The sequence below is a fragment of the Glossina fuscipes genome, unplaced genomic scaffold (genome assembly GCF_014805625.2).
Source record: "Glossina fuscipes isolate IAEA_lab_2018 unplaced genomic scaffold, Yale_Gfus_2 0, whole genome shotgun sequence".
In the NCBI taxonomy this organism is placed as follows: Eukaryota; Metazoa; Arthropoda; class Insecta; order Diptera; family Glossinidae; genus Glossina; species Glossina fuscipes.
This window is the reverse complement of record NW_023998414.1, coordinates 14,935,038-14,958,301: the sequence shown is the minus strand read 5'-3', so window position 1 is coordinate 14,958,301 and position 23,264 is coordinate 14,935,038. Positions and strand designations below refer to the sequence as shown.

The 23,264-nt window shown below is 33.8% G+C and overlaps 1 protein-coding gene across 7 annotated transcripts; it reads right to left on the bottom strand.

Annotated features, from left to right (window-relative positions):
• Positions 1 to 1,494: 1,494 nt before the first annotated feature.
• On the bottom strand, positions 1,495 to 23,251 carry LOC119636157 (AP-1 complex subunit gamma-1). Of its 7 annotated transcripts, XM_038031707.1 has the most exons (17): positions 23,094 to 23,251; positions 12,945 to 13,006; positions 10,218 to 10,359; positions 9,914 to 10,102; positions 9,549 to 9,787; positions 9,405 to 9,481; positions 7,627 to 7,644; positions 4,914 to 5,170; positions 4,458 to 4,842; positions 4,179 to 4,389; positions 3,969 to 4,107; positions 3,583 to 3,856; positions 3,201 to 3,522; positions 3,079 to 3,149; positions 2,873 to 3,013; positions 2,695 to 2,802; positions 1,952 to 2,053 (listed from the first exon to the last, which is right to left on the bottom strand). In XM_038031707.1, exons 1-17 carry the CDS (start codon positions 23,147 to 23,149, stop codon positions 1,952 to 1,954), a joined length of 2,793 nt encoding a protein of 930 aa, XP_037887635.1. In that variant the 5' UTR covers positions 23,150 to 23,251. The 7 variants fall into 7 exon arrangements, with proteins under 7 accessions (XP_037887311.1, XP_037887635.1, XP_037887794.1 ...); XM_038031383.1 differs by having other exon boundaries at positions 1,495 to 2,053; positions 3,079 to 3,522; positions 23,094 to 23,149; XM_038031866.1 differs by lacking the exon at positions 23,094 to 23,251 and adding an exon at positions 21,992 to 22,150 and having other exon boundaries at positions 3,079 to 3,522.
• Positions 23,252 to 23,264: the final 13 nt, after the last annotated feature.

Genomic DNA, 23,264 nt, shown 5'->3' with positions numbered 1-23,264 from the left:
GTGGAATGAAATATGTATACAGAAGAGTTCAGTTCCTTAGCTCAATGTTAATATCGATTAATTAAATGAAAACTAGTTAAAATCTCGCGGATATTCTGGGCGGGACCGCTGTCAATTGGTGATGAAATAAAAAGAAAGCTCTTGTGAATTTAAATTTTGGTTTCAGTTATCAGCAGCGAGAAAATCAAAGAGTAGAAAGAAAGAAGAAAGAAAGATAAGAAACGAATTTAACCAAAAAGTTTCAATTTCAAAAGTTTTCAAATTAATTGTAACTTCTTTGTGAAGTGCTTCAGCACTACACAATACCAAATGCACTAACACAACACCACATGAAAGTTTGAAATTGAACTTTACTTGCCCGCCTTACGCTAAGCAAAAATAAATTAAATAAAGTACAATAATAATGTTTTTAACACTATTTAGAAAAGAAAAAGGGGGAAAAAATGATGCGAACACATTTAACAAAATTTAAAAACTTATTTGAGCGAGTCTCTCTGTTTTGATTTAGCTTTGTTTGTTTGTTTGTTTGTTTGTTTGTTTAATATTTGTTGTTATGATCGTAATCGTTTCCCTGACACGATTGGTGGTAATATAAAGTACTTTTCATTTAAGAGGACGCTTTCTTATGGAATAATTGCTTTTTTAGTTCAATTCAATTAACCTAATAGCCGGTGGTCTCTGGCCACGACTTACGAATTACTGCGAATTACTCTCTCTGGTTGTTAACATAAATAAAGTGCTGCCTCTTGATCGTTTCGATCTATTCTTATCGCTGATAATTGCAGTTACAGCACTGTTCGGATGTTCAGATGCCATTTATGCCAATTGGTTGATGATGGTTAGCCAGCTCTCGAGCTCTTTCGAGCAACAGTAGCATTCGGAAAGATGATATAAATTGTCGTTGATTAATGTGATGATGAAGTTTTCTTACACACTCGTTCGCTTGTCGTCCAAACTTTTTCAATTTTACAAAATTTACTTAAGTATCTTTTACGTTAAACGTTAAATACATTGTTTGAATTAAAGTTAAGGGGAATATATATATAAAATAAAGGATAGATAATTTTCAATTAAGTGAAAAGCACTTTACATAAGTTTTTGCTGTACTGTATACATTTAATAAGTCCTTTTTACATTTAAATAGTCCTTGCACTTAAATTGAAAACGTATGGATGGAGAGATTAGTTCAGGGAAAGATATGATTGCGTTCTATTAATTTATGTATGTAAGTTTTGTTGTGTTGTAAAATGTATTTATTAGGCATAGGGGAGGAATTTTGAATTACAATTATATATTAATTAATTAGTTTCGCTAAAATTGTTATTATCTTTATTAGTGTTTCATTTATTTATTTATTTATTTATTTATTTATTTATTTTTCAATATTATTTGTTGTATATTACAAAAAATATATGCATTTTTTTTTAATGTTTACTTAACTTTTTTCATCTTCTTGCAATGCTATGTATGTATATGTGTATAATAAAACTATGCTTTTTTTTTTTTTTTTTTTTTTGTTTGCTTGAAATTATTTTTAACACGTTAGGGAGGGAGTTGTATTTGAAGTTGCTGGAATTCTTGTGTTTTCCGTTTCGCTTTTCATTCCTCTTTGTTAAGAGCTTCTGTTGTATTTCAGTTTCAGTTTTAGTTTTGTATATGAATGTATTTACCTTATACGTATGTGGTATACGATGTGAATGATTTGTTTGTTATAAATTTTTTATATGCGATCATAATGATGATGATGATGATGATGATGATGATGATGATGATGATGATCATGATGACGGTGATGACGATGATGAGGGTATTTGATTACTTTTCATATGCTTTTCTATTCTATCATACTGTTTTTTAATGTATTCACCTTTTCAACTTTTCTCATTTTATTGATTCAACTTATTGATGCAGTGACGGTGTGTATGAGAAGTAGAGTTCGAGAGGGCTAGTTCTATTCGGGTGTTGCATCGGGGAAACCACTGATTTCGGTCTGTTCTTGTACATTAACACCATCCATAACGTATGATATGCGTAAACGCATGCGTAAAACAGCCTAAATAAATGTTTAGAGATTTTATGTGAAATGAATTTTTTTTATTTATTTTTTTTTTTTTATTTATATTCAGTCAGCAATTAATACCTTACCATCTATCTATTAAGATGGTCAATGTGGGCATTTTAATACCAAATTCTAACTGTAGATCTGACTATAAATACTTCTGATCAAAACTTTACTATTAAACTAATGCGTGCGTAATGTCAAATGTCTGAACGTAATGGGCCCCGATTTGATATAGTTTGGTATTAAGGTGAAACCAATCGTGCCTTGCTTCCGACCCCTGTCCCCTACCTCATCATTCGCATTTCCATTACGGTATAAGCAAAAAAAAATAAAAAAATTAAAAATAAAAAAAAAGGAATCGTAAAAACTTTGTGTTTTTGATCAAAAGCAGTCTTATATGCGAAATGGTGCCATCTAGAGGTTAAAAGTTCTTGTCCCAAAATATTTTTATCAGAGAGAGTTGGTAAGACTTGGGATAGGCAGATAAGCCAATAAATGCTGAGGCCTGCTTATTTCAGTTTAACACGAGAGACTTCTGTAACTTAACCGAGTCTAAACGTCAATTGCTATAGCACAAGTCCAGTCCATTTTAGCTCTTATTAAAAGAAAGCATATACGATAGTTGAACTTACATTGGACGTACTAGCGACACGCATTTCCTGTGTGATTACACCACTTGGTGGCAATACAGGACTAGACGGTGGTAGCATTTGGAGTGTAAAACTTCTAGGAACTGCCGCCTAAATAATTGTATACAAATTTTTTATATGATAAAGTTTAAACGTTTTAAGCTTTTTTCTATATCTATACCTGAAAAACAAATCGTTCCACTATACTAGATGAGCTATTTGTAGCGGTCATAAAAATTTGCATACCGTCTTGAGTTCGAACTGGCACTAGATGCACGAGTACGCCGTTTTGATTTAAAGCCGTCAATTTGGGTCCTTGAGGCTAGAAAAAATATGTTTTTATATTAGATTTTTCTTTAAACTCGTCCGTCTATTCACAAAATTTACCACAACAATACTATTCGAAGCTACTGTCGTAGTCAAAGGATCATTTAAGTGGCATGTATCCAGAGGTATTGCTGCTGGTGATATCAGATTAGTGGCAGCCATAATGCTGGACAAATCATTACCGTTTGTCGATGCGTTAGGCACAGCAGCGTTTGTTAAAATATTATTTAAGTCACCCAGACCGACGCCATCAATTCCGCCTCCCGTACTACTACCACTGCCCATGCCAACTAGTATATTATTCATATTACCCGCGAGACTATTTGAGATGACATTGGCCGTAGTTGTTGTTGTTATTGCGGACATATCCAAACCCAGTAAATCGAGGAAGTCTTGATTATTGGTAGGATTATCATTAGCGTTGAGCGTATTGTTCTTTTGCACCTGAGTTGACGGAGTGGTAGCCGCTAAATCCGTGCCGCCCAAGAGATCCAAAAGTATATTCTGTAATTAACGAAGACTAATGTAACCGATATTATAGCTAAATAATTTGTTATAATTTACCGTATTTTCACTCATGGTGTTCATATTACTTTCATTAGCAATTTGTTCATCATTTAAACCATTTTCTATAAGATCCGGGCTATTGTCGTCATAGGAGCCGCTACTTTCACCATTCTGCGATGATAAACGACTGACTTGCATGGCTGGCATTTTTTCTAGAAGAGCAGGACGCAAATGTTTAAAAGTGCCAAAGAGTTGTGAGAATTCTAGGCCTCTTTGCTGTAAATCTACATTCAAATGACTGCCAAATGAGGTAATCAAGGCTTGCACTTCTCTAATAAAAAAAAAAAAAAAATAAATAAAAAAAAGAAAAGGAAAACGAAAACGAAAAGAACGAACTTCCTTAAAGAGACCAAAATTAGCATGAAAAAAAAAATAAAACTCACTCAACACAACTTTGCAGCCTAGTGCTTAGCTTGGCTAATGACACTAAAGCATATTGCTTGCTGGTTATTGAGACTTGAGCAGAAGTTAAAAATTTATGATACATAGCGATTAATTCGCTTTCTGTCGGACGTTCAAATTCTGAAATATAAATGCAAAATTATTGGCTAGAATTAGCTTGTCCGTTCACGAAAAGGTGCACTTCCACTTACCATCTTCATTAGGCCCGTACATAAACATATCACCGTATTCACCAATAGCCCAGACAGCTACTTGGAGTAGTGGCTGTTTGTCTTCACAATGATTAGCGACTTGTAACGACTCCCAGAAACGATTTGTTATATAAGTTTGTTCTAAGGCAGGACTACTTGATACCAGTTGTATTGTCGAAGATACTACATCATCGCGCACGTAATTACCCGCCTATTCGTAATAAAAATAGAGAGTGAAAAAATTGTTGCAATAGCTTGCATAATAGCTGAAGTACAAACCGCTATTAAAACACTTAGCTGTGTATCTAAATGCCACCTGGTATTTGGTGAATAACGTTCGGCAGCCAATATCATGCCCGAACTGCATTGAGCTTTAAATTCGGGATCAGCCTTTTCCAAGAATAATAACAACTCCTTGGTCATGGTGCGTATATTTTGGGCATTTATCAAAGCAAATGATAATTCCATTGCGCGACGTCTTATCGAAACATCGGGATCTTTGAGGCACTCCAAAATTGTCGTGCGATGTCTTTGAACAGCTGATGTATCGGCATGCACGGTACGCAACAAAGTATTTAACGCCACGTAACGTATATTTTTATCAGAATTCAACAAGAAACGACCCAATATATTAACGGCCAAAACGCGTAACCCACCCTCAGATCTAACGCAAATCAATAACACACTGTTTCAACAAGTTGCGAACATTTGTTAATCATTTAATTATAAATTTACCTTATATCCATAATGGACAAAACAGTCTCATATAGTATCGTATTGCCGACATTTTTACTTGTTTCCGTATTTGTAGCCACCTGAGCTAATATATCATTCATGGCTTCTGATGCGTCACTATCGTTATGGCCCAAAATGCGTAACAGACGTAGAATTTTTACTTGCAGAAATGGATCGCTGACACCACTAACATCATGTTCCGGCGAGTAGCCACCCAATATAAGATTTTTTAAAATACGCACCAAATTTGGCACAATCTAAACGAAACAAAATTTAAAATGCCATTAAAATCCTATATGAATATAATATCAACGCCAGAATCTATTAAAAATTAAATAGTGTATAATAAGGAGATTTCCAACAAAACTTGATTATTAGGGTGAGTTTTATGCAAAAGGTATGTGAAGAGGTAATCATAAAGAAATCCATGAAAGATGAGTCTCTATATTACTGGTTTTGTATGGGCATGTATAGGTCGATTCGTAGCGTTCAGTCTTTTAAATTATCATTTAAAATGGAGAAATTTTACTATTATTAACTATTTATACTACATTGATTATCATTATCATTATAAAATTTCAAGAATTTCTAAACATTGCTGCACAACGTGCAGTTGGCAGAAAAGCTCCCGTTTGATGCTGAAGAAAATTTCTATCTCGATTGCGCGCTTCTCTCTGCTTTCGAATACACAACTCGATTAATTTTAAAAAGAGCGGGTCTTTATAGCCCAAGCTTATTGCAGTAAATTTACTAGATTACTAGAAGATTACTACTATTCGGGACCAATTTCCATTCTAAAAACATCAACAAAGTTCAAAAAACTCTCTCTTCTTGCACAACAAAAGTTTACTTTTAATTATATCCGCCAGTATGACCGAGCAGGCGTGGCATCTCGACCAACAACTCGATGGTCGTGAATTCAAATCTCAAGTACAACAGAGTGTTCAACAAAACCGATAGCCTTATAGTGCTATACGAGTACTTTACAATTAATTATAATAAATATTAATAATAATCGGAGCAGGCCAAGAAATTGACCCATTCGATCAATATCGGAAATTTGCAAATTTGTTGCACATAGCAAAGTGATCGTGAAATGTATCCGATCCTATGCACTTTAAAAGAGTGTTCGTACTTGGCTCAGCGCACGTCAACGTGCCACACAATGAATGGCAACCTGTAGGTTCAGCATAAAAATATTACCATGTTGAAGGCCATAGATGCCATGCTTAAATGATTCTGTATCGATGGTTGGAATAAAAAATTTCCTTCTTCTCGTACCTCCTATAAATATATATGAACACGATGATGGTCGGGAAGAAATGGGAAAAAAAATGATAAGGTATGATCGATAGCCTGGGAGATAGATATAGGCCCGAACAAGAAATATCTCAACCACATGCCAATCGTAATTAAAGTAAGTTGCTCTCCCGAATTGCGAGCAGGTTGTCATTTGTGTAATAAAACGAGGATTTATCCGACGCCCTTTCAATTATTACACACATCCTTATAAACTTAATTTTCTCTCCTCTTAAATTGTGTAGGCTGGCTATACGAAGCGAAGATGTTATGTCTGGCTGGTTTCTCGCATTGCATCCAAAAATTTGCGTACGAAATTTCCGCATTCTATTTGAATTCGTGTGACCTTAAGCACACACCATTCAGAAAATATATCCTTTATAAGATTTCCGGCTACGAACTGTCTCTACACAGTTGTAACGCCGACATGACTAAACTGATGTGATCTCGTTCTTACATAGGGAGTGCAGCAATTATACACAACTCCGACGCCCGGCCGTATAAAGGGTTAGTAAAAAAAAAAAAAAAAAAAACAAAAAACCGGGAAACACGAGATGATATTTCCGATAAAGCATGTGTTGAGATTTTATGGAATGTGTGTAAAAGGGAGAAAGTGAAGAGAGAGCAAAATTATTAATTTTGCTTTCTACATATTCGTCTTGATTGCAGGAAGAAAACAATTTGTAAGAAAACTCCCCAAAAAAATATGGAGAATATTGTTATAGGAACTTGAAAATAAATATCATACGAATTTCCTTTTTAGCGAGATTTAAGCTTTTTTTTCTCAAGTTATTACTTTTGTGTGATTTAAGTGTGAGTTAAGCGAAAGCAGTTAGCAGCAGTTAACAGTTAACAGTTAGCAGTTAGTTATACGCGTGCCGTAAATGCCTTAATAATGATATGCAATACATTAATAAAGATTAAGAAAATAACTTTTGCAAACAAACACACGTCTATGTGAATCGATAAGCTACAAAATAATGCAAAAGCTTAGCTGTGTTTGATTGAACGTAACAAAGATAAGACAAATTGTCAGGTGGACACTTTTAAACAATCATTACAAATATTATGAGTTCTCCTAAAATGATTGAAAGATTGTTTACATAAATTCCGTGAAATTTCGTTATAAGCGACAAGATATACATACATACATAAATACATATACATATACATATTAGAATATACATAGAAATAGAAATATGCTTGCTACATATAAAAGGAACGTCTACAAAACAAAAGGAGAAATCAATTTCATAAATTCATAAATTCATAATTCATAAACTTTGAAAACAAGTGCACGTTTACATTACAAATGAATATTTGAAATGAAAACGAGGATTAAGAACGGTCAACATTTTTCATTGTACAATGTAAAAGAAAAATCTTGCAAACATATGATAAATTATTATCATACCTCTCGGTTTCCGCTATCCTGGCGAGCAAATTATTATTATTTTCATACAACATTTACATATTGAATGGTTTTTTTTTGTTTGTTTTTCATATGTACGTATTGTTTTTATAGGGGTTTTTGTAAATGATTTATAGTTGTTGTTGTTGATTGATATTAAAGAAAAATGTAAATTTTAGGATTAACAACAATTGTTTTTAGCATAAATATATTTAAGCTAATAATAATAATAATAACACAAATGAATGATAAAAATCAAAAATAAATAAATTTAAGGGTAAAAAAATCAATTAGCAAAAAATCGCATAAAATGAAACTGTATGGAATGCCAATGTTACTGACTGAAATATACCGCATTTTGAAAGGTGCGTGTTGATGGAAATATGCTTTGCACTTTTATACCCACCATCGAAGGTTGCCGATACATTCACCTTACAAATTTTTGGTGTTTCGAACACAAAGAAGGGGCCTTCAGACTTTCTATCAATTACCTACACTCTTGACCAGTAACATATCTGAATCAACGACTGCAAACATTCGTTCGTACGTCCGTCCGTCTGCCCTTCATCTACATGGGTGTATATCCTAAATATATATTTGCTAGGATACCGCCGATCGGTACACTACGTAAACTATATATTCGTTCAAATCGTTCAAAATTAAAAATAAATTATATAAAAAAAAAAAAAAATAAGCTTTTTAATTAAATCAATTCAAAGATGAACGGTGAATTTTTTACCAAAGTCACTTTTATGCGGCCATACATAAACGCTTGGACGCTTGGACGCTTGGTCTTAGATCTTAACACTCAAGAAAGCCAACTTTTTTATGCATTAGAATAAAAAGCTTATTTTAAAAGATTTTTTTCATAATTCATTTTTAATTCTTCATCTTCTACTACAACGCGTATTCTATTTCCCAAACCCCTTTCACACCTAGCCGATCGCATTCTACTACTACACTCTCCAGTGCTTGCGGCTTGACACTCGTAGCAATTGAATTGTTAAGCAGAAGACACGACGCCATTTTCAACAAACAGGGAGCTGATGACAGACCGCACCTATCTCGCATTGCTATCGGAATTAAAGGTGCATGCAAAATTTCAAGGATAACCGGATGTGCGAAAGTGCCTGAATTATGGATTTGAAGTTTATAGGCAAGTTAAGTAAAATCTTCGAGGATCGGTTTGTTCGCTCATCATTGATAAACTATAAACGTTAGCACAATCCTACAATACCTATGCAAAAAGGAAAAAATCGGTTAGATCTATTTACTCAATTACAGTTATAGAGTATTCAAATTTCTCTTTTTTCTTAGATGACGATGGAAGGTATAAAAGATTCGACCGGAGCCGAATATAATTTTTTTGGTTGTTGCAAATGAATTTCTTTTCTTTTTTTTTTTTTGTTTTTATTTCCAAGTTTGACATGCTAACACGATGCTTTTCTTTCGTATATCTCTTACTAGGAATATTAGCATATTTGGTGAAGACTAGCATGTGCTCGTAAAGCTCTAGAAATGGCATTCCACATTTATAGCAATACACACACGCACACATACATACATATGTAAGTTCTCACACTTTTAAAGTGTAGGTTCGTTTTACAATACTATTAAATTTGTCATTAATTTATTGTAGTTTTTTCCTTTCTTCAAGAATACAATAAAAAAGAACAAAAAACAAAAAAAAAACAAAAACAAAAACAAAAACAAAAAAAATGGTTAAAAGTTAAATGCATTTTTTTTTTTCCCAATTCTATTCAATTTTATTCAATTTGTACCTTTTTAAAATGCATTAACGTGTCGCTGCTGTTCTCACACATTTCCGTTATCAAAGTGACGCCGGTTATCAAAATACCTAAAAATTATTTTAATATATTAATTATTATAGTTTTAGTCAAAAAATTAACGATCTCGTCTAATACCGTGATTCTTTTCGCTAAGCAAAGAACGAGTGGCTGGTAAGAAAATTTCCATTAATTCGGGTACACGACGTATAACACGAAAAGCGCATAAAATTGCTTTTTTACGTATATACGTGTTCGGTGATTTCATGAGACGTTCCACCTCGCTGGCTAAATCACGCGCCATTTCCGGTGAGGCAATGGCACCCAACGTACATAAAGCCAAACCCACAACAAATTGTGTTGAACTATTTAAGTCACTGCAAGTACAACAAAGCAACCACATGCCGCAATTAATGAAGGCAGATATGGTAACAGAAGCTACACATACACACACACACACACACACACACGCGCGCGCATTTATTAACACAAACTAAACTTACTTTTTCAAACAATTTGTTATAAGCAAATGAACATCCTGACGTTCATCCAGCAATAGCATGGCTCCAAGGTAACCGATACGCTTGTCCGTGAAACGATTACTAGCTGTTAGCTTCAGACATTCCAATTGACCGAAATGTGCCGGATAACCCAACATATGTATGTACAGTAATTTTGCTATATTACGACACCTGGCCGAAACGGAAAAAGAGACAAAATCTCATTATCAGTACAAAGAGCGAATAGAGGCAAAAAAAAAAACAAAAAAAAAAAAAAAACGTAGACAGGAAAATTAATATTATTCACCTCCAAACTGGATCCTCTTCACGAAACGTGGTACGTATGTAGGCGCATTCTTTATTAACCACAGCACGCTCTTCTGCAGCCGTTCGTGCGGCACGTATCTGTCTGATGAGATCTCTTAAACGTGTAGGTGTAGGCATCCTCACTACAAGAAACAAATGCACACACACATACATACATACATACATACACACACACATACATACGCATATATAAATAAATAAATAAACATATACATATACATTGTACGCACGCCTTTATAAAACGCAAATTATATAAATAAGTAAAACAAGTTTAAGGAAAATTATTGTATTTGATGGATGGACGAATACACCCAGAATTTAACCCAAAGTCGAATTATAAATACTATATGTGAAGCTTCTGCGGTAACCAGAATTAAGATCACAATTACGAAATTTATAGTGTGTTTCAAATTGAAGTGACTTTCTCTGTACCCATCACCGACAAATGAGGGGTATACTCATTTCGTCAGAACGTTTGCAACGCCCAGACGGAAGGAAGCTTTAGCGGCCCCACAAGATATATACACTCTTGATAAGCTTCAAATTCTGAATTGAATTAAGCACGTACGTGCGTCCGTCCGGTTGTCCGTCTATCCGTCTGTGGAATACCTGTTATAAACATTCTCCTCCCCGCAAAAACTAAGCTATCGCCATCAGACTTAAATTTTGCAGAAACATTGGGAACTTGGCGAATCGAATGGGAAAAGCAAAGGGATGAGTGTGCAAGACTCGGCTCCGTCGAATATAACTTGCTTGCTTGTCTTTTTTAGGATCACGGTGATGGATATAAAAGATTCGGTCACTGGACCGATTATGATGTTCCTACTTGTCCATTACTTGTAATGCGTTTTTATTGATCGTATTACTGTTTTCTCAGAAAGCAGTGCTAGTGCTGGTAAAAATTACTTTAGTCATTTTAACGCAAAACGTGGTGGTACAAATAAGCGCCCCAGACCCAGCCCTAATTGCAATTATTTAAAAGCTCGTGATTTGAAGGCTTTTTTAAAGTAGTCTCTTGCACCCCCAGGCGAATTTAGGCTACCCGTGCGATCACTTGATCAGTCGAAGATGTAATAGAAATTTCCACTTGGAAATTGGATTTTCTAACTGTGGTTTGCCTACGATATTTAATTGTAAAATCGAGTAAATGAATCACTTATAAAATTGTAGAGGTTGAAACGTACATCCTTCAAATCAGAATTTGCTGCCTCTTGATTAGCACATTACCCAATAAGTTCGTTGCATACGCATACAGATAGGATGGGCAGAATAAATAATACAAAAAACTCATAGGATTGTTACGAAGCATCGACCATTAGTTTCCAAGATTTTGGAAATGTTCAGAACTGTAGCTTGTAATGGTCTAAACGTGGCAATATCATGAAATTTTGACGTATTTCGTTTAAAGTTATGCAATATCTAAAATGCACATCGCTTCGCCAATAGTGATAGCATTTATATGTCATCACATGATTCTACTATAATTGTGAAAGGAATTTGCAATCAGTTGAAGCGAATGTTGGCAGATAATTTTCGATGATTATGATCGGGTTGTTGGAGCGATTTTCCTCAAATTTGGAAGGAAAATAAGGAAAAACTTGAAAAAAAAAACTTATTCATCGGATCGACAAACTGGCAGACAGATAAGCATACCTAAGGTCATTGAGTTCTTCACGACCATGAACTAAATAGGGGTACATCGAAAACGTAACGATTAATATGTGATCAGAGTGTGAATAACAAGTTATCGGATGCCTGCGGTCGCGTCAGTCTACCGATTAGAAAAATTTTTCCACACATCGCTTAGTTAAGTTACGTACAGGCTTGCAAAAAATTAATTCCAAAATAAATTCTATGCGGACTAAGATAATGTCAACTTTATAAGATTTCAAATGCGTAGTTCACGCTCGACCATTCGGAAGAGCTTATTAATTATATGGGACGATCTGAGTAGTTCAACTATTTCCTCTACACTTTCACATACAGCTCTCCGTACTGTCCGTACAGTTGCTGTTTCTAGTTAGTGCAGGCTGCATTTTGATCAATTTGATAGTTTATTACCTGAACGGCACGTATAAGTCTATAAATTTAAATTCATCTGAACACTTCTCTCATTCATTCTAAACTACAGTGCAACTTTTTTTAAGTTTTTTTTTTTCAATTGAAACGCTTCACGACTACTGGTTATTTACAGCTGTTACGGCGAACGAGAGAACAGATAACAATTTTTACAGTCGCACTTAGAAACGCTTTCTCATAAAGTTCCAAGCATACCGACAAACTTCGACTATCCGTTCAGTACGATTTCGTTCACGTGCAGCGGACTATAATATATGCGAACTTCGATGTGATAATACGTCTGTCTACCAATTCAAGCATGCATCTGTCTGGGCATCTAGGTTCGAGAATAAGCTCGAACAAGTATGCGTCGGTGTCAATAGTTAGTTGTATGTGCAATTTGTTTTCTTCTAATGAAAAGAGAATTGTGTGTTTTACAGTTCTTTAGTACAATCTTGTCACTCTTACTGCTAATTAATGCCATGCATATCATTTAATTACTCGCTTAGCTCAACTGGCAGATCATTTTTCTTATGATGCAATTAATAAATAAATAAATAATAAATGAATAAAATAAAGATAAGAAAGAGAAGAAAGGAAAAAAAAAAAAAACGAAGAATTTTTAGATTTTTCTTCTTCATAAGCTTACCGCGTTCCACAGCCTCTGAGAAAGCTTGTCGTATGGTGGCCATATTAAAGGCTGGATTAAATCTGTTATGGTTGAATGGTATGACATCAACATGCAATCCCCCGAATGATTGTTGGACGACATGTAATAGAAAAAAGATTGATTAATTAAAGAAGAAGAAGAAGCAAGAGCAAAGAAATCTTGAATTGAAAAAAGATACACGAATTCTCCATATATACCAAACAGTTACAGACCTAGTTTTTAATATGCAGCAAAGTGGATAATAGTTCAAACACGAGATATCATATAAATCGAATTGGACTGAAAATGAAAATCTACATCTGAAGTGATTTATGATTAAGCTTCGCTTAGCACCGAAACACCGACCATGTACCAATGTACAGTGAAACTCTTTCACTATATCGCAAGCGATTCTTTATTTTTAGCAATGGAGTAACAGATTTGTATTCTGATTTAAATAAAGCAGGCGCAAGTTCCATTTTTCCATCTGTATTTTCGTATTGATGGTAGCAATAGTAGACGGTAATCCATCCATCAAAAGCCCACATATTGGAGGATGACACCCAAAACATCATATGGCGTAATCCAAATTTAGCAAGCTGCATTTACCTCCCAAAAATTCTATTCATTTTCAGTTTCTAGAAATTATACTTTCTCTAAAATATAAGAACTTCCTCTTCATAATAACTCTAATACATGAATCTAGAAAATAAACCTAAATGATCCAAATTCCGTATTTTCTTAACTTATTTGGTCATATTGCTCCTTCGGACTAATTCTCATCATTAAATATTAAAAATTAAACCCTTTTCCGAAGGGCTTACTGTTCCGAGAAATGGACCGATGTCGTTCAAATTTACTCCACTTCACTTTTATCTCAAATTACTATCATGAACGAATTTCCATCATAAAACTAAATTAACAGTTAGGCCTTTCTGCCATATAAGAGTCTAGATTTCCTGAGAATCTTTGCACGCGGTGGTCCAAATTTCGTAGCAATTTAGAACGACCAAATGCAATTGCACAACAGGTTTTGTTGAGAAATTTTGAAAATTACAATTAATTTCCATATAATGATTTTTCAAAATAAGGCGTTATATGCGGAGCGGTCGAAGAAGTGAACCGATCTGGACCATTTTCAATAGAGTTCGTCTTTGCGTCAAAGCATGTCAATGTATCAAATTTCAGTGAAATGTATCAAAAAAGCTGAAAAAAAGTTGATATGGACAGATATAAGATAGCCAGACGGGCAGACAGGTATATCGGGTCTGTCTCTTAACATACCCCTATACGGCAATTAATATGAGTTATGAAATCAATCCAACAATAAATTTACGGATACAAATTTGTGGCGAGCCTCAGAGGCTTTGTTTCCCTTACCAAATCATATATATATACATATATATATATACGAACACTCAGCACTTGGATCCGAATTAAAGATTTGTTTTCTCTTGCTAACATCACCAATCGCTCCGGGGGTGTTCCCTATTCGTCTCCCACGATAATGGTCAGAGAAGAGCGGGGTGGTAGAAAGAGATAGGGAGTGGCTGCGATCTAGTGACTGCGTGGCTAAATCGGTCATTGTTTATGCATTCCTTCATCGACAATCGCGGTTAGATGCATCTTGGAGACCTATATTACGTAGCATTAAATATATTGCGCGCTCTGATAATAGCCAGCTAAGCTAGAGTACACCGTATTTTTGTACATGGATGACAACACACATTTAAAAGATTTGCAGGTGTCGCGTTCTTCTCGTGGCTTTCTTTTTTCGTAGGCCGCGAAGCCATAAGTTTATTAAAAAAATAAAACAATTTTTACTTAAAATCAGAGAAATTGAGCGATTCGTCCATTAGCGAGGAATCGATAAATTTATCGATTTTATGTCAAGTTGAATTTCTTTGAATGATGCACATATTTCGCTGTTTATTCTCGAACAGTTCTCAGCGTAAGAAACCAAAGTTCTCGGAAATCATTAAATTTTTTATTACAAGGATGGATTACAAAAACAGATGGAAAAAAATGGTAAAGCATTATATCTAGTAACTAGTAACAGTAAGAGAATAAATAAAAAACTGTAATGCTAGTACATGATCTAAATGATGATCTCATATAATTACAGCTTTAAAGATCTTGCAGTAAATGCCACATTGAATACCACATTTTTCTTTTTATAGTATAGTGAATCGTTCAAATTGTCGAGACTGACTGTTTTTTTATTTTTGGTTTTACTTAAGAGATGTCTTGAGATTTCTGGAATGCGTGGAAAAGCTTCATTTCATCACAAAACTTTCTCCTTAACTTTTTTGAAGAGGCACGCCCCGAGATAAATGAATTTCTGCGGTAATGTTACCATCGATTGATTCCAAACTTTTAAACTTCCGTAATACATTAAAAGACGTTTTTGGAAAGTGTTCGTGATGTTCGTTTAAAAGCACTTCCTAGCAAAAATACGTTCATACGTTTTTATCGAGACGACCGAATCGATAGGGCAATGATGAGGGCGATTCGGTGAAGGATTACAGTGCTTCTGCCATGAAATTAAAGGTCTGTTCTCAGGTGTTTTCTGTTAACATCTCACCTTATTTTGAAACGCGATTCAATGTTTGCCATATGCGACGAAAGCGGTAAGGGGTAGCACAAAATCTTCGAGAAGAGAGAATTAGAAGGAATATTTGAATGTTAAAGGACTACTCATCCGCCTGAGTAGCCGAAGACGAGGAATCTCGACTAGCAAGTCAATGATCGTCGGTTCGAATCTCAAATGCGGTAGAGTTTTTAATAAAAGCCAATAGCCTTAGATGCTAGTGCTTTTAAGAGTTTAGTCTTAGAATTTATATCTCTGGCGAAATTAATAATAATAATAATAATAATAATAAAGGACTACTGTTCGCTTGGGATTGGGATTGCAAATTATAGGTAAAAATTTGGACGGCCTGTCCAACGCGTTTCAAAACGATTTTTCAAAATAGCTCGAACACAATTACTATAACTTTCAATCTTTTCTCTCATTTGAAATCTTGACAATAACATTCATTAAGACGATGCGATGCGTAGGTCATTCTTCTTTTCATTAAACCATTGAAGGTTATTTGTTAACAAATGATTGTCTTTTCCGATTGAATGTTTTGAAAAGTTTCCCCAGTTTGAAACACGCCTCAATCACACAATGATCGATATTTTTAAAAGCCCTTATGTATTACAATACACCCATCGACATGTATATTAAGCCTAATTTTTTTTTTTTCAGTTTTTCACTAACTACGTCGAGTACTTCACCAAGTACGTTAATTAAACTAGAGATGCCTTACGACAGTAGGTCTAGTATCGTCACTTTTTATATGCGTAATTCCCGGCAATTATTGCTAGTCAAATGGTCAAGACTTTCTAACACTTTCTTTAGTGTCCATGCAATGATGGGTCTCAAGTTTTGCTTACACACTTTATATATGAATTTTGATCGTAATGGTCTAATTTGTTTCCATGCATTTCAGTTACGCCATATGTAGTTCAGGTTTTCTACTTGAATTGTTCAAAAATGTTTTCGAAATACGGAGATTCACTGAAATACACACAAGCTTCATGTGATATTTGAAAATTATTCGCTTAATTAATAACGTAATGTGGTGTAGAGATCATTTGTGGTGAGGAAAAGCACCATCCATGAGGAAAGCATCATCCCAGTTTTGGCTATATATGTTGAATGAAAATTCAAAAAAGAACTTGTAGATTTTATCGGTGTAGACTTTTCTTTTGAATGGCAAGCCGGTGGTCGGTCGGTTTACAATTCTCGTTATCGAGCAAGCACGACAACCAATTTGCATTTTGGTTTAACGCTGCTCGATAGCGTATGAGGGTTTGCTCTATATCGAAATATCGATGCATGGAAGAGTTCTTAATTAATCAATCGGAAATAGCGATACGTTGGCAAACATAACAGCAAAGTCACGGAAAAATGTCTGGGAACAATAGAGAGTGAAAATGACGGATTACCAAAAACTAATCAGAAAAGTATTCTGGAGATGTGATATTTAGAAACTATTTGGGGAACGGCCTTAGACAATCAACCTCAACATGAAAATTATAAACATCAAGCTAGATATTGAGAAAAAAATAATATTAATTAATATTAATAATGTTAATAAATAATACTTAATGTTATTTATTTAACTTTGTTTTATTTATTTTTTTTATTTTTCTTTCTTTCATATTTCTTCCAAATTTCTCACCATTTTTTTTTTTTTTTTTTGACTTGTTTATTTATTTATTCTTCTGCCTCTTCTTTGCATTATTCTTCTTTATACGTACATCGACAACATCACAATTATTCCGTTGTAAATGCATCGTACGGGAGGTGCAACTCGACACGAAAGCAATCGAGTACGAAGAAGAACTCGGAACGCGATTGTGTCGTAAAGATTTTTCGAGTAGTACGATAGATCAATACGATCGATAACGAGTTCTTCAAGAATATGGGATGATTGATTCAGTGTTGCTTGTAACTAACTAACAACAGTGCTTCGGATATATATAGGGGGATAAGATAGCTTTATACAGGTCGAAACAGAATCATTTCATGTCTAATGACTATCGATGTAATCTACTTATTCAACCTACTTGAGATTTCGCCCACGAACATGGAAAATGGCTTCGGATCGGACCATTTCGACGACCATAGCCCATATGATTCCTATTGGTGCACACTACGTACAAAAAAATCTTCAAAGAAATTCCTCCCGACACTCCCGACGACTTCTCCACTTCGTCAGATGCCTCCGCTCCTTACAATCGGTTTAGCTGCTGAAACACTTCTACGAGTACGGCAATATTTTATTTTAAATGTTCCTCATCGCACGTTACTGTTATTTCCTGTAAGACGGCTCCACAACTATATTCGGAAAAACAAAACTATTTTAGGTTAAGACTAAACTAAATGTAGCAGTCTGTCCGCCCGTCTTAACGTTTTTAACATTCTTTAATTTTTTATTTAGCCGGTAGACTAAATGTGGAAAGCTTGGCACATGCCTACACTTATAGTCGATGGCCACAGATTGACTTAAAAAATGACCTTAGTTCGCCTTAATTTTTGCAATAGAAAAAAACTCAAGCTTAGCAATTATCTTATTGTTGTGAACGTTATGGTCCAGCAAGCAAACACACGTTAACAATTAAATGCAAAAAAAAAAAAAAAGAAAAGAGGAAAAAAGATGAATAGAGTGTTCTCGCTTGGTTTATTGTTTTCCGAGCGCGGCATTGCAAGAACTCTTAAGGGTATAAAGCTACTGTAAATTATACAATTAATATTTTCCGTCACATCTATGAAGAAGCAACCCCTGGCCTTGGACGCCACGAATTTAAAATCTAGTTACCATCAGTATTTATCATTTGCTGTTTTTATTTTTTAATTAGCTCAGGTTACATGAGAGTAGATATTCGTACTTAAATTTTCACTTCTACATTTCTCCATTACTCCAGTACGCATTACTCAAGCAAAGTTAACCGTTTAAAAATATAATAAATATAATAAATAAAAGATCTTAACGACTGCTTAAGTTGGCCATTTACTTATGTTTGGTTATATTTGTATTGGCAAAATTTATGAATGTGCGGGAAAAAGAGTGCATAATTTATATATAATATATAAAAAAATATATATACAGTGTATATAAAATAATTAGCAAAAACTTGTAAAAAAAATTGTGAGATTTGCAAAAAGGAAAAAAAATATACTAATGAAAAACAATATTATAGATATTAACAATTTAAATAAACGAAACTTAACCTTACACTCAATCAAACATATTCTTTATTATTATTACTCTTATTATTATTACAGGAACAATTTTGTTTGTTAATTTTGCTATTGCTATCATCATTATTTTTAATGTAATATAAATATATCTCCTTCATATAAACAAAGCCTATACGATATAACTGATTTATAGAAATATATATAATAAATAAATAAAGAAAATCACAAAGTTTACCCATACCCATGCTCGGAATTCATATTGAGCTGTTGCTATTTGTCGATATCGATGTTGATGCTGATGTTGATGCTGATGATGGTGGAGGTGGTGGTGGTGGTAGTGGTGGTGGTGGTGGTGGTGGTGGTGCTTGTGGTAGTGGTGACGGTGATGAGTGAATCACAGTTTTAATTTATTATTAATTTAATAGAATTTCAAAACCGTCTAAAATTTCTTCTCTTTTTTTTATGTTCTATCCTATTTTACACGATATACAGCGCACAAAGCACGTTTATTGGACACGATTTGTTATTGCGGTCGGTTGATTTACTTCACTATAAATCAAAACAAAAAGAGATTACATTCGATTCAGAGCGGATTTTATATTTATTTTTTGTACTTTTTGTTTTTTTTTTTTTTTAAGTATATATTTTTTGCAATTAATGGTCAAATACATATGAAATCACTTTAAGCATAGCATACTATGTAAGAGTAAGCATCGCATTCGGTAATTGTAATATATATGACGGCACTGCTTAGATGCAAGTATCCGCAAATAGGCCGCCACGTGTAAGCTGACATCGTAACAAGTGCAGAACATAAAAGTACGTACGTCCACTTAACATATGTATACAGCCGCAAGGTAACATGACTGACATGAAATGCATGGCGAGCACACGTACTGACATAATGAAAAGCTGCTGATATGAATGACACAAATGTGGAAACTTTTAGCTTTCAATTATCTGCCTATTGCCTCTTGCTGGGATAAAGTGACTGTCATAAGAAGTCAGACGCATTTAAGACAAATTCAATATTTACCCAACAAATACACATTTCTACTTGCATTGATGATTTTACCTAGCCGACAGACAGATGAATGTGATCAATTCTTTCTGCTCGTTACGCATGTCATGCTGATTAAGAAACATGTCAGCAATTTCAATTCTTCGTTTCATACTTTTATGCGTTACAAACATCTGACAAACTTAGCATACCTCCTTCGAGAGAAATAAGGTTACGTGCTTTTATCTTTTTTTTTTTTACATGTATTAGTTTAATTATTATTCTCACTTTCCTTTCTTTATTTAGCAAATTAGACAATAATTCAACACACAACGAATGCGTGCACGTATTGATACAGCAGAAATACATATGAGACATATGAGGTTTAGCGTTTGAATACAAAAAAAATGAGATATTAAAACATCGAAGTGTAGGGTCAAAACGAAATTTTAATATATTTATTAACTTTTCTTTTTTTTTTCCTGATTGTAAATACAATCATTTGGCGAATGGGTTAGAGGATCTCTTTGAGTGCATAAACAGTAAATTAATAGTAAGCCATAAGGCAAAGTCCAAACAGTAAGCTAATAGTAAGTCATAGGACAAAGCCAAAATACACAAATGAGTCCATATTTATATACAATTGATATATATATATATACACCAATAACAGAGCAGTAATTGCAAGCGCCAGAGAGGAAGAGGGGACGAGAATATCTAATTGAAATAGATAAGTGCGGTATAGGTTTTTAATTAACAAAAAGTTATTAAGATTCCTAACGTTCGCTAATGGAAAGATGAAACAAAATTGTATCTTATCTAAACACGAAAATACCTGAGCTTTTAAAATACAGCAGACCCCTATATCAACATAATATGATGCATATGTGAGCATAAAACATCAAATGTCCTTCCCTCCCAATTCTAAAGACGAAACCGAGACAAAAAAAAAAAAAAGAAAAAAAGAGTATGCACTTGTAGGCCTTTTTCACTTTTTCTTTTTGTTTCAATATACATATATTTGTCATATACACTTAACACACATCAATATAACAGTCTCAACAATGGGCACAATTATTCTTATTAGCCACTTAATAGCCCATAATAAAAATGTATGTAAAATACGCTACTAGTCTTGCGTATGGTAATGCTGGGGTGTTAGCACACTCCTACAATATAAAATTTCTAAAAGAAAAGGGTCACAAATCAAATCATTTCTAAGGTTTATTAGTTGTATAGGCAGACGAATAAGCACAGGGAGCTGCCTCCGGCTTTAATGAAAACCACGTACACTTTTCGCAATATAATAGTACTCGATATGTTATATGTGGCAAATATTTTCATTTTATTAATTCTTTGTTTAACTTCTGAGAATGTATTTTCTTAATTTCTTAAATGATTAATATTAATATTAAATCACGCTGACGACATTTGTTACCGTGATGTTACAATTACACATACTACTGGAGGAAAAATCAACGACTTCTCGTCCATTATGGCCTAAAGGTTAGAACATACGTATATGAACATATATTTGACAATTCATAAATTTTAGTGGAGAGTTAATGCAAAAGGCAGGGTTGCCGTTTTTCATTTTAATAATGCAAACAGCTTAATTTACAATAGGTACCTGTGTTTAATTGCGTATTGCATAAAAAATAAATCGAACAGTACCATCACCATATAGTCAAATGCTTTTACGAGGGACCAACACTTTTACATTGGGAATCTTTAACACAATCCAAAATGTTCATATATTACCTGGTATTGTTTTCACAAAATGCTCGCCCCCTAAATTAATGACGAGTTTAGAGTTCTCTTATAATTAAAGTGACATTGTTTAAAAGAGAGTCATAGACGGAGAGAGAGAAAAGTTGTCTTTAGATTATAAGAGCGAAAAAGTAGCTTGTTAACATGACAAAAAACACAGAAGAACATCCAACAACTAGGTAAAATAAGAAAAATTGATCAATTATAAAAAGTGATAATAGAACAAACCAGCAAAACCTTGCAAATGAATTTTAAAAGTTTGAAGACAAATAAAATGTTACACAATACGAAAAGCATTATCGCAACGCGCTGCTTAATAGGAATAAAAACGCAATGAGTTATTTGCCTTTGCAATGACAGGTGCTCGTATCAATAAAAACACTTTAAGGGAGGTTTAAAGACTCAACTGAGAAGCAACTGCAATAGGGACCATAATTTAGCGGCTATTTAATTTTTATTACGACCACATTAATCCACTAAAATAAAGCTTATGCTTAAAAATGTTTCTATTTGTTTTTTCACCTGTGATAAAGCACTTTTATCCGTTTTTTTTTTTTTGCTTTGTTTCCAAGTAAGTTTAACGTTTTACAACGCGACAAAAAAAATTTTCGTTTTCGTTGGCCAAGATTTTTTTCTTTTCTCACTTAATTTTTAAATGGAATGTTTTTGTTAACTGATGTGTCAGCTGTTTATTTATTTATTACACTTTATTTATTATAGTTTACGTGCTGCTTTTCCCACATTTATTTTATGTATTTGAAAAATAAAAATATAAGCAAAAAAATTATATTTTTTCCAAGTGCTAAAAAATTCCGAAAACTTCAGCAGCTTTGCACGGACAAGAAGAGAAAAAAAACACCGATATAAGTGTTACTAATGGTTGCAAAGTGTTTTCCAAAAAACGGGAAATGATTGCCTTCAAAGGGTCATGGTATTGTACAATTAAAATGGGAATACAACATACTAATTAGTACTCTTACGGTTAACAATAAGTTATAGTAAAATCGTGATTAGTATTAAATTTCAAATAAAAAGCATGTTTATAAAGTTTCAATATAAGTTGTTTATGAACGAGAGTCATAGTCAGTTTGTGCGATTGTATGTAATGTCGAGAAAGACCTCAAGTAGACTCACTCGGTATAAACCAATTTCCGATTCGATCTAAGCTTATCTGTTCATCTTCTATTCCTTTAATTTACCCTACAGATGGCAAGTTTTGAGATTTTTTAGTAGAAATTGGTAGGCTGATGTGTCTTGGCTCAAGGACGAACGCTATTGAAAATTATTCGCATAGGAACGTTTTTTCGATCATTTCTCAATTCCGTTTCATTTAATGAAGAAGGCGAGACATTTACCATACATTACATATGTATATGTTTGGCGGCTAGATTTTGGTAATATAGTTACTATATTGATAAATTCGTTGTGTTATTTAGCTTTTGATTTCTATACGTGTCCTTAAAGCGTACATTCCTTCCATATCCTCCGCTTATTTCGATAGTTTAAAAAACATTAAAAACTGAATGATAAATAAGCTGTTTTCGAATTATCAAAATTGAACTCAAAAACTTCTATAAATTCGAGCAGTTTCCATAACATCTTTTAAAATTAACATGTAACTTACCGACGGTTATTTTCTGTTGGCAAAACGCTCCAGTCTTGTTCGTAGTAAGGAAACATAATAATTATATTTCTAATTTCTGCATACAAATTAAAGTTTTTACTTTTGTATTAAAATATTTTTTCTTTTAATTCTTAAGCACTTGTAAACGCTGTACACAATATACACACTATA

Bases quoted from the DNA above. Each gene is read 5' to 3' on its own strand.
- LOC119636157 (XM_038031383.1), bottom strand. From the start codon at position 23,149: ATGTTTCCTTACTACGAACAAGACTGGAGCGTTTTGCCAACAGAAAAT. The intron at 4,108-4,178 runs GTAAGTGGAAGT...TTTATATTTCAG, and splicing joins GTACGGGCCTAATGAAGATG to AATTTGAACGTCCGACAGAA. The intron at 3,857-3,968 runs GTGAGTTTTATT...TTTTTTTATTAG, and splicing joins AGGCTGCAAAGTTGTGTTGA to AGAAGTGCAAGCCTTGATTA.